Below are 12,400 nucleotides of genomic sequence, written 5' to 3' on the forward strand. Positions count from 1 at the left end.
GTGGTGAGGAAAATCATCGGCTCAAACCACCCATCTCCACACCCCCCCACCAACACGAGAGCCAGAAAAGCAGAACAGATAAACCATTATTTTCTATCCAAGATAACAGCGCTCCAAATTATGGTCTTACTTAATGTAAATTATTCCAGCTCCAGAGCAAAACAGAACACCTAGCCAACCAACCACATATTCCACACAGTCAGGCTCTCAACTCATAAAAATATGTTTCTCTTCTAAAATTAAAAAAAAAAAAAAGAATCAACTTAATTTTTGATTGGGCAGCTCATCATCCGAATTGCTACATTTAAACGAATTTCCCTGATAAGCCATACAGAGAAAGACAGATACCATATGTTTTCACTCTTATGTGGATCCTGAAAAACTTAACAGGAACCCATGGGGGAGGGGAAGGAAAAAAAAAAAGAGGTTAGAGTGGGAGAGAGCCAAAGCATAAGAGACTCTTAAAAACTGAGAACAAACTGAGGGTTGATGGGGGGTGGGAGGGAGGGGAGCGTGGGTGATGGGTATTGAGGAGGGCGCCTGTTGGGACGAGCACTGGGTGTGGTATGGAAACCAATTTGACAATAAATTTCATATACTGACAAAAATAAAAAATAAAAACATAAACTAATTTCCCTGAGTAAACCAGACTCCAGACAGATAAACAGAACCTACTACCTACTCCACTACCTGGCAGGGAGATTTTTGCTTGAGATTTAAATTTAACTGCCCGCGATTCCTTTGTGAATGAGTGAGAGGAGGCAAGACAAAAATAACACGTGACATAAATAATCAAGATTTTCTTCTCTTGTCAGGAGACAGCAGCTGCAATACTTTTTAAATATATAATACTCTGTTTAATTCTGCTAGAAATTCTGATAAATGTAATAAAATATTCTTAAAAGATGTTAATGCCACTATAAATCATCGGCTGTTTCTTCCCACAGGACACCCACTGAGAAAAGCCCAGTAATAACGAAGCGTCCGTTATCAGTACCAAGTATATCGCATAAAAACAACTAATGGGGCACCCAGGTGGCTCTGTTGGTTAAGCATCCGACTTCGGCTCGGGTCATGATCTCACAGTTTGTGAGTTTGAGCCCCACATCCGACCTTGTGCTGACAGTTCGGACCCTGGAGCCTGCTTCGGATTCTGTGTCTCCCTCTCTCTCTCTGTCCCTCCCCCCCCCCACCTCTCAAAAATAAATCAAGATAAAAAATAAATAAAAGGTTTTTTTTAAAAAAATCACTAATATTAATTCTATGCCAACAGATAAATGATAACGTTACACGAAGAGGCACATTTCACTTTTTACCTGTCTTTGGTTCCACTGAGAAGTATGGCTGTCCTTGCAGAATGCTGTAGACCACTCGGGCACTGTTGCCATATGTAGGATCATCAGCATCCGTTGCTGTCACTTGTACCACTGAGGTCCCTACATGCCAATCCAAAAAAATCAATGAATTAAAAATTTCCAAATGCCACAACACAGAAGAACGCACACACTGCTGAAGATTCTCCATTAGATTTGTTTTGAATTCTTTTTTTTTTTCTTACTTCAAGGCAAATGAAAAATGGACATGTGGTTTGTAGATGACACACCCAAAACGATGATAAATGCTAATGAAGCCCTCAGAAATATCTAAGGGGTACAAAAATATGTTAGCAAAAAAGTAAGATTGATGATGCGCATTACGAGTATACTCAGAACTGGATGGGACTCAAATTTTCGGCCTCTCATCCATCAGGGGCAGGTAACAAGTTTTTATCAAAAGCAATCTCTCCAAGTCTCAGTTACCGTCCAGAAGGCAGTGTGACAAGTAACAGCATCTTGACACCCAAGTCGCTGAGGCGGTCTCACTGTTAAAGCCGAGGAGAGCCAGGCAGAAAAGGAAACTTCACTCACTGAATAAACAATTTCTGATGGATACACTTAACTGGATATTAGGTGGCATCTCTTCAGCTTTAGTTTTCATTGTTTCCATGAATTGATTTAAAAACAAAAGCATTAAATCAAATGCAAACCACATGCCCCAAGAAGAAAATTCGTAGCACAGCAACTTTAAAAATTGCATCAGCAGGGTTGTGTGTGTGTGTGTGTGTGTGTGTGTGTGTGTGATAGAATGCTTTGCGGCTTCCTCATTTTACTATATATTCACTTACTCCACATGCAAAGCACTTACTGAGATCTGTTCTTTTTATTTCCATTTGGAGTATAATCTTAAAACCGTCACTCACATTTACTTAGTTTATATATTTAAGCACATGCTGTTTTATCATTTCTGTCCTATTGATGACAATGGGGCAAATCTCTTTATGTATTCTTCTAAGTTTGTTTCAAATGTTTTGAAAATATTTTTTAATCTAAAATTTCATCTTGATATATTTCTAAATAGATTTCCCTCTCTAAGCCCTTTAAAAAAGTCATTGGTGTCCATTTTGTTACAAATCTATTGTCTTTTCCACACTATGATTTTCATGAACAATCCCATTTTCTTTTAAAAAAAAAAAGATGCATATTAAGAAGCTATGTATATGGCACTGTTGTTTAAATTCTGATTTTTTTTTTTTTTTTAATTTGACAGACTTAGTTGATTGTGCCGTGTGGATGCCTGGCAGGACCAAATAGTGAATGATGTATATTTAAAAATATTAAGAATTAAATTGAGATCATTTTAAAATGTTAGAACCAATGACCTTGACATTCTCTATTTTCTCTACACTGTACCATCTTTACAGCAATATTTACTCTGGTAATATTCTTAAGTATTGATTTTCTAATTCTTTTGAAAGGGAAAGAGCCTAAACAAAACAAAACCATTTTGGTAAATTTGGTTGTATATGACTTTTTTTTTCTAAAATGTTCACTAAGAAACTTACTTTATATATAGACTCATATGTACGTACACCCAACACACATGTACACATACTTTTAAATAATTTTAATTGTCCATGCTTATCTATGCTCTTCTGGAGAAGATGAACTATCCTAAGGACTTATTAACAGGTTTTCAATCTAAAATTAGCATCCATTGAAAACCACACCCATGAATATTAAACAATGAGTGCTTGTGTTGTATATGCCATATTACTTAATGGTTTTTATAAGTATTTGGTTAGAATTAAACACTTTGATGAACTACAACTCACTATGGATCCACATAACATATTTAATGTAGATATCTACTGTTCTTAGTTTAAATTCCGATATTATTTTAGTGGTCCCAATTAATGTCAATTAAATCCAGAAGACACCTAAAAATCATTTCCTAAAAGGTCCTGAACCTGTTGGAGTCAAATAGCTAAAATAACTTGCATGTGCGCATGATAATCATGCTGTTTGATATCAGAGTGGTACCACTGAAATCAAAACTACAGTGCATTATTTAGCCTCTAAAAGAAAAAAGTTCACATTAATCCAGTTTGCGTGGCTACATTCTATGTAGCAAAGGAAAACCTTAGCAAGCCAACAAAGAAAGCCCAACATGTCAACGTGAAAATTACAGAGTTGAACCGAACTGCTTACACACGCCTCAAAGCTTCCTGTTTTTCCAAACATTAGTACTTTGGAGAGGACAATGTGTCTTCTCTTTTCTCTAAAACCTCCAAAATCTTGTTGTGGCTGCTGTTGTCCTAGTTGTCTGTGCGGTTAAGCAACAGCAAGAAGCACTCCGAAGACGTGGGCAGTACTGAGAAAGTATGAATATGCCTGTTTGGTTAAAGAAGTTCCTCCATGCAAGCTGACTACGGTGAGATCCTGCCGTCGTAGTTCAGAATATTTCCTGACCATGAACATGGTATTCCTCTGGCTCATTTTCAGTTTCTATTTCTTTAGCAGCTAGAGCAATGGTGCCCCAAACAATTTTCCCTTTCCATCTGCTAGACACAGAAATTTAGGGGCACTAAATTGTGATTCTCCTCAAGGGCACACATAATACACATCTTTTCCACTACCATGGTAGACATGTTGACTGAACGCTGGAATGAATAAAGTGGCCTTTATTTAATGAAACAAATCACAATGGGTAAAATTTTTACATGTTAAAATACAAGGCCAATTACTACTTTAAATGCATGTCTTATTTCAAAACTGAAAATGACAGGAAATAAATATCTAACTCAACTGGTCTATTTAAGCTCCCATCTTTTTTTTTTTTTTTTTTTTTTTTTTTTTTTTTTTATTGTTTTACGAGATCATCTAAAATTACATGCCGGCTAAAAAATATTCCAAAGGTATCTGAATAAATAGTTTAAAACTGAAATTATATTATCTGATGTAAGTAAAGTACATACCAATAGTACTTTACTTTCTATTTTTCCAGTAATGGGGCAATGTGAAAAGGCCTTCGAATAGAATAGACTTCATGACTCTCTTATATATCTCAAACAGAGTATCTCTTTACCATTATTATCGATGCAGCATAAATTTTCATACATTTAAGTTTCTGGAGAAATTACAAAAAAAATTAGTGGTGGCATACGGAGGGGCATTTTTGAGTTCAAGCACACTCTACAAGCAAGTAGACCAGCTGACCTAAACGTTAGATGGCCTGCCTGATACCTCGGCCACAGAAGCATTCTCAGAAGAGTGAATCATTAATATTAATCAGGAGAAAGAAGAGATTATCGCAGGGCAAAGTCTGGAAGCATATTCTTTTTTAACTTCTTAGGTGTAATTTTAATCTTTTTTAAAGTTAAATATTACATTTGAAAGGAAAAGGCAAGGCTTGAATAATTTACTGAAGATTTTGAGATCTCCGTGTGAAAGGAAAAACTTGCCTAATTTTCCAAATAAAATAATGACTTGAATAATTAGATGTAGGCACTGGCTATTAACACATCTCAGTCTTCCCCCTCACCCTCCCTGGAAACTGCTATACCAATACTAATGTGATTTTTTTTTTTTTTCAGTACCTACAATGATTTGATTTTTCTTTCATTTTTTTCATGCTTATCTATTTTTGATAGAGACACAGAGCATGAGCAGGGGAGGGGCAGAGAGAGAGGGAGACACAGAATCTGAAGCATGCTCCAGGCTCAGAGCTGTCAGCAAAGAGCCCAACATGGGGCTCGAACTCATGAACTGTGAGATCGTGACCTGAGTCGAAGTCAGACGCTTACCCGACTGAGCCGCCCAATGGTATGATTTTAATACAAACTCCCTAAGACCAGACACTGAAGACCAGCATGCCTTGACTTACCCACAGGCGACATTTCAGGAACTCCTGCCGTGTATGGGCCATCCAAGAACTTGGGCTCGTTGTCATTGATGTCCTGAATCTTGATGACAAACTCGGACTCGGGCTCCACGGGCTTGTTGGTGAGCCTGTCCAGCGCCTGGGCTCGCAGCGTATAGTAGGCCTGCTCCTCTCGGTCCAGCCTCTTGGTAGCATGGATATCCCCCGTGTTCTCATCAATAATGAAAATGGAACTTGCCCCTTCGCCTGACAAGATGTATTTGATGGAACCATCTCCTTTATCAACATCAGAGTGAAGCTGGTGAAAAATTCATGTGAGATGAGATTAACTTACAAGAGCGTCAGCGATATGGAGATAGGTAAAAATAATTCTTATGTCGGGCAGCAGTACATGAAATTTTATTGTTCTTGGAAAGATAAGCTGATGCTTATTGTGCACAGCAGAAAGGCTATTAGAATGCGTCAGCTTGCACTTGTGAGCAAGACAATTTCATTTCTTCCTGTAAACAGTCTCATTTCCAAAGGTATTTTTTTTCCTAGAATTCCCAAAGTTAGGAACTTGTGGTGGTGTTAATTTTTATTTGATCTGTCCTTGCCAGTTTTGGCCATCTTCTTTGAACAGAGCATTCAGTAAACCTGTATAATCGGTTGATTTGATCTTATTCCAAGCAAAGGGACTTGCTACAGAACACTTGTAAATTTCGACCTAATAAAATATGTAATCTGCTTAGAAATCCCCACATTCTTTCAGGGTTCCCTTCCCTCCCACCCCCTTTCATGATTAACAAGTATGGATGGATGTCCAGCCACTAAATCCGCCTCCAAATCCTGTTCTATATTTCAAAATGTGAAGCCGAAAAAAAAAAATTACACTGCTCTCTGAAGTAGGAATGTTAAATCAGTATGTGCCTGAGACTTCAGCTCAAACCTTTCTTGAAATACCAAGAACTGCATTAGATTTGCATGATTAACCCCGGCATCAGCAGCATGGCCAGCACCTACTAATTTGCATTTCATATCCGGAACCGTCCCCACTGTATGTCAGAACATTATGTTGAACAGAAGAACCTTAGGAAACTCAGACATAATTACACATTTTCCTGAACTTCATAACCCGCAACACACAGGACCCAATCTGTCATCTCCACAATCTTTCATCCCCTAGAACCGCTATCATCTGGACTTCGATTAATACGAATGCAAACAGCCAATTTACCAAATAATGAGGCTTCTCACAGCCGCCCAGAACTGTGTTTGCACCCTTTCAAAAATGTAAGATGCGGGAAACTACTTAGGGAAGTGTGCCCGTGGTACGTTTCCTTCCTGCCGCGGTAGGTGCCGAAGGTATCGTTTTGCACCACTGTCTCTGTAAGCGATTCTTCTATCTACCACATTGTGACAGCTGTGTTTATACTCTGCTTCAGAACACGTAAATAGCTGGTTCACCTTTTAGTTTCTGTAATTTATATCGGGACTCACTCATACAAAAAAATTAATTACTGGCGCAAGTTACAATTTAGCCCTGCTCAGTGCGGAATTATCTGGCGGGTCACTGTACCGCATGTGTACCCACCATATGGAAAGGCTGCATTCTTGAAATACGGGGGATTGCTTAATTTTCTGAAGTCATCCTCAGGGCTACTATTGCATCTCTCTCTCTCTCTCTCTCTCTCTCTCTCTCTCTCTCTCTCAGGAAAGCTGGGAATCACAGTAGTTTGAATTACGGAGTGCATCCTAGGGGTCTAGCACTCTTCTCAATGTTCTCTACATGGGAACTCATTTCACGCTCATATTGAATGGATTCACTCTCCCTGGTAACGGATAAGGACACTGAGATCAAGAAAGGCTTAGTGGCTCGCCTGAGGTCACATGGTGATACTGCGACCAGGATCATGAAATCGGGGGGTGGGGGTTTGGAGAGGGGCTGCTGGAAGGCTCAACCTCCACTTTAGGCAATAAGACCCTGCATCCAGAGAGGAGCCGCTGTCCCGTGCGGTGGACACATCAAAAGCTGCAGCCAAAGGACAAGTCAGAGAAAGAGGGGTGCATGCAACCCCCACCCTGATCACCCCCAAATCTTAAAGAAGTTGAGCGCTTCTCGTGGTTTCCGTCAACGCACTCTATACTTGGCAGAAGGCTCCTTCCTTGGCATTCTGGAACAGCAAAATGCTCCACCACACTCAGTAACACAGACCAAAAAACTGGAGTCCCGAGACAAGTGCTGATGATGGATGAAAACAGGTTGTTTTAAACTGCTGACACCTCAAGGACCCCCACAGCTCCACGCACTTCTCCCGGCTACTTTTTTATCCCCTCCTCACCGCATCCCTGCCTCCAAGGATTAGAAGAGTCTATACACTCCCACTGACCTTGGTGTGAAACAACAGAGGATGATCCAATGACGACAGAGACCCTCAAGGGATAGACAGGTCGTGTCTTTAATCAAAGGCTTGCCATGTCTCTAAGTCTCATTAGGGACTACCATATATAGAAGAACCAGCCCTTACGATTCATTTAACTGATACCTGTCAACTAGTTGCTGTTTCCATGGCATGGGGGTACGATGCTCCTGTGGTATCCAGGTAAGGGAGAGAAGGCACATTCCTTTTCAATACATAACACACATGAAATCCTGAGCTGATGGTCAACCGACAGCGTTAAGAACTTAAAGGAAAAAATGATTCATATCGCTGGTTTTCCTAATCATTCGAGGATCAGATGTCTACACCCCCGCCCCGCCCACAATTATTACCACCATCACACACACACACACACACCCCTCTCTCTGGAGCATCACTAGGCTTGTAATCACTGCCAGAATTCACAAGCAGAAAATTGCTTCGAGTGTCCTTGCAAGGTTCGTGTAAGCATCTGTAGTTACGAGTGGATGACCAACTTTGAAATGTTAAGACGGCTACCCGATTATCAGATGCATTCAGACATTTACTCTGTGAAACACTGTGCGCTAATACTAATCTTAAGAGGTGGACTGAAACCCACGCTATTAGGGAAAAACTACTATTCTCCTCTACCAAGAAGACAAAAAACAAACAAAAACAAAGAAACCACACAAAACCTCAGCAAAGAAAAACTTGTAAGTGCAGAATGACTTAATGGCACGCTTAGGTAAAAAACATGTCTGTGTGCAACGCACGTGTGCGCATGCGCGCGCACACACACACACACACACACACACACACAGGTACATGTGATCTTTGTGAATGGCTATTACAGACTAAAGAAGCACTATTCTCCATAGCAAAAACCTCTGTGCAGAAAAATAAATAGATAAGCATTCCATGGTCCCACCATATGGCAATGGAATTAACAATAAATGAAAACCACGCTCAAAAACAAATATTTGTCCTCATATTTTGGGCAGAGTAGAACTTCACAATGTTATGTCTATTTCATTTGCAAATACCCTTGTAAACATGATCTTGTGATTCATCTAAACAATAACAACAACACCTTGATTCATTAATCACCACACAAAGCTCACCTTTAGTGCATGGATTCCTAAATCCCTTTAAAAATATTTGTTGTGACTCCAAAGTAGATGTTTACATTAATATTTTTTTTTTCCAAATAAACACAGTGAGGAGCACACACGTCTTGGCTGGGTCTACCTCATGGTAAGGCAAAAGAATCAGTAGAGAAAGAGGTACAATCATTATGGGTTTTCTCTATGTCATTATGTCAGCACTGTGTATGGTAACAATGTGAGAACATATCACACCGTACTGGATCCTTTATAAGCCATACATGCCGGAAAATCAAAGCACCCACGACATGCACCCTAAAATGTAATAGATTTAATAATCCATTATGGTTCCATCATTCCCTTGACAGAATACCTACCCACTACCTCCAATAGAGCAACTCTTTCTTCTCAGTCTTCAGAACAATAATCTTAATTTGGCATCTTAAACTCTTTCACTAGTTACAAAACTCGGCAGTTACTCTCCATTTTCTGTGTGTCAGAAATTATCTCCCTAAAATTCATATTGAATTATATCACACCCCTCATCAAATACTTTTAATGGCTCTCCATGGTCTAGGGATTTACCCCAAACTCTAAGCATGGGGCTCCATGTAGCCATATGCTATCTCTTTAGTCTCTCTTTTGCATCACATCTCAGAAGGCACTCCACGTTTCAGGCATGTCGGACGAAGACCACACCGGCTATGCAGAGCAGGCAGCACGATCCTTTTCAACACAAATCCTTCATCATCTTGCCTCCAACTGACCTCCATCAACTGACCTCCAACTCAGCTTAATGCAAAATCCCCTTTACTGAAGTCTTAAAAATCTTCCTATCTTTTCCCCATGGCCTGCCGTTTGCATTTCTGTGGCAGAATGCATTTAATTCTGCTTTATATTGAAAATCTGGTTTAGTTGTTCTCATATCCAACCTTTGATTTATAAACTCCTTAAGAGCCAGGTTCTTTTTAAATACCAAATCCACATTCTCAATAAACAGTTCATTGTATTAAATGGAGTCAATTCATAATCCACTTTGTAAAAGAGTAGTGCTTGTTTTTCCTCAATTTCTATCCTTTTAAGTTTTAATAGCATTAGGCAAAAAGAAAAACTAAACAAAAACATCCTGTGTCTCTGGACTGTTCTCCCTAATCCTCTGAACTGCCTAGATTGAGCTCAGATACCTCATCTTGTATGCCCATGGTAACATTTGGCACATTATTTTGTACTTGCAAATTTACACATTTGTGTTCCTCAGGAGACAGAACCCTGTAGGGCCAGGCACACTTTCTTATTCCTGTTTCCCAAGTCTTACACAGTAGTACATACACACACGCACACACACACACGCACACGCACACACACACACACAAACACACACGTGCTGGTAGAGGGTTTTACAGACCTTTGGATCCCTTTGGACGGAAGAATCTTAATGTCCTTAAACTTTATATAAACCATTTAGTTTTTAATTTAAGATTATAAAGACCAAAACTAAAAATAGATCAATGCACTGCAGTTTTGACAAATTTCTTATATCTATTTAATCAAAGAGGGCCTGATACGAACTATCTGGTTGTAGAACTGTCAACCTATCTGCTTAAAGAAGAGTCTTAATATGGTGCATAAATCTCAATTCAGCAAAGGCGAAGGGAAAAAAAATATGTTGATCAACTTTTCCTCCCTCTATGAACAGCTTAAATTCTGCTTGTCTTTTGATCTTCCTAATGATCTTGCCTTTTAGTCACCTCCTTTGCAAAATGGAAGCAAAAAACACCTGCACTTGGAGTTCACTGAACAATTGTGACAACTATTGGAGAGGCTAGAGTAGAACACATATAGAAGTAGAACTATTGGAGAGGTTCTAGTATCAGGATTGTGCTTTGTAAGGTAACAGACAAAATTTTCACATGAAAAAAAAATTGTACATCTAGACAGAAGATGAAACTATTTGGAAAAGAGATCGTGTTTATCATGAAAGCTTTGACACTAAAAAATAAAACTAAAGTCAACAAATGTCTCTGTGATCCTCACTGACCTATGTGTGATGAGGATGGAAATAATTATAGTTGCTAGTCAATGTTCCTTGTAACAAACATTTGAATAAGCGCAAAATGTATTATTACAACAATATAAAAGTTCATACTACACCTGTATACAAAAATAGAGCAATGATGGAGGAGAAGCAAGTTGATCGCAATCTGTGGATGATTTATATTGAATATTAGTAAAGGATTTCTAAGGTGAACTTCCCAGCATTGGTTTACTGATGATAGATTCCTAGATTTTTTTTAAGTTTAAAAATACATTACATATTGATAGGACTCACATGATTCACTAAACTTTTCAAGGTTGAAGTCGTAAGTATAGAGGACAGATTTAAACAGTGACCGGTGGAAATAAAGCCTCTTGAATATACATATTCCATGCGAGTTTTCTTTTCTCGTTATGCTTTTTAATAGATATTTTCCACATGCCACTGGATACCGTGTAATTACCAAGTTGTTGAAGAAATATTATAGATGAAAACAAGTGTATGAGCCATTTCTTTCTGGTTGAAGTATTTCCAATTTATACGTATCATTGTGGTCCAGGGTAACGGAACACAATTTACTTGTGAAGCATCTTTTGATGAAGATGCACGGTTTATAAAGTAAAGGTATTAATTACAGCACATCGAGTAATAGAGGAAAGGGACGCAATCCAGGAAGTGCTTAGCGAAGGTTAAAATCGTCACACACACACAAAAAAATCTCTTTTTTTTTTTTTAGCCAACAATAAGTAAAAAGGAAGACCTATTCAGATTTTTTTTCCCCTTGGAAAAAGTCCACCCTAATTCAATGGCAATGAACATTCCTAGGGTCTTAGTTCACTTACTTAGTAGCTGAAAGGGACAACTGTTAGGTGTCCATTGCAAAGGAGCCAGAAGTATGGCCACTGAATCTCCACTCTGCCCCTTATGTGATCCCTTGATCACTCCCAAATCACAGTTTATTCATCTGTTATAGACCAGCATCCATAAAGGTACCATTGGCCTTGCACGTTGAAATGAGGATAAAATGAAGTAATGCACTTGGAAGTATTCTGTAAAATGTAACTTTCTCTCCCTATCTGCAAATCCACATAGAACGGGTACAATAGAACTAGCTGCATCCCCTAAGGCGGCGGGGAGGGGGGCGGGGGAAGGGGGGCAGAATCTTCCTTTTCTTTGCAAAGGTTCTACATTTACGCCTAGGGCGTGGTTACTGAGAACTTCACATTAAGGGCTGCATCTTTTTCATCAGGGACCCAACGATAACAACTCAGGAAAGTGTTTTCTATCCCACACAGCTACATGCGCCTCCCTAAAGAGATCTCCACGGCGTTCATCTCATCCTCTCTCCGATTGCTGTCTCCAGGCCACATCCAGAACTTTCAAACAACTTAGGAAATCTGCCTTGAGTCAAATTGTTACTGATCAAAACTCCTCCTGATCAAAACGGCTCCTCGTCCAATGTAATTGTGAGCACATCATGTTCTTTGCTTCGGGGCTCCCCCGTAGTACTTTACTCACTGAGTTCTAAACTCCAAGTAGTCAACCAGAAGCAGATAAAAAGCAAACCCCTGGAAACGTTAAGCTTTTTGCTCAAGAGGATAATTTTCAATCTTGCTTTTTAAATGGGGCTGGTTGAGCAGAAAATGTCACAGGAAGCTAAAGCAGTGCTACTCCACCCGGGG

The 12,400-nt window shown here is 39.3% G+C and overlaps 1 protein-coding gene across 1 annotated transcript in view; it reads right to left on the reverse strand.

Moving 5' to 3' along the window:
• The window catches only part of CDH7 (cadherin 7), a 106,770-nt gene that overhangs the window by 58,180 nt on the left and 36,190 nt on the right, over positions 1 to 12,400 (reverse strand). The window contains exons 2-3 of the mRNA XM_032595439.1: positions 5,203 to 5,497; positions 1,317 to 1,436 (exon numbers count right to left, since the gene is read on the reverse strand). Of these exons, the coding sequence (XP_032451330.1) occupies positions 1,317 to 1,436; positions 5,203 to 5,497 (415 nt within the window). The remainder of the gene's footprint in view (positions 1 to 1,316; positions 1,437 to 5,202; positions 5,498 to 12,400) is intronic.

Source organism: Lynx canadensis, chromosome D3 (genome assembly GCF_007474595.2).
Source record: "Lynx canadensis isolate LIC74 chromosome D3, mLynCan4.pri.v2, whole genome shotgun sequence".
Classification (NCBI taxonomy): domain Eukaryota; kingdom Metazoa; phylum Chordata; class Mammalia; order Carnivora; family Felidae; genus Lynx; species Lynx canadensis.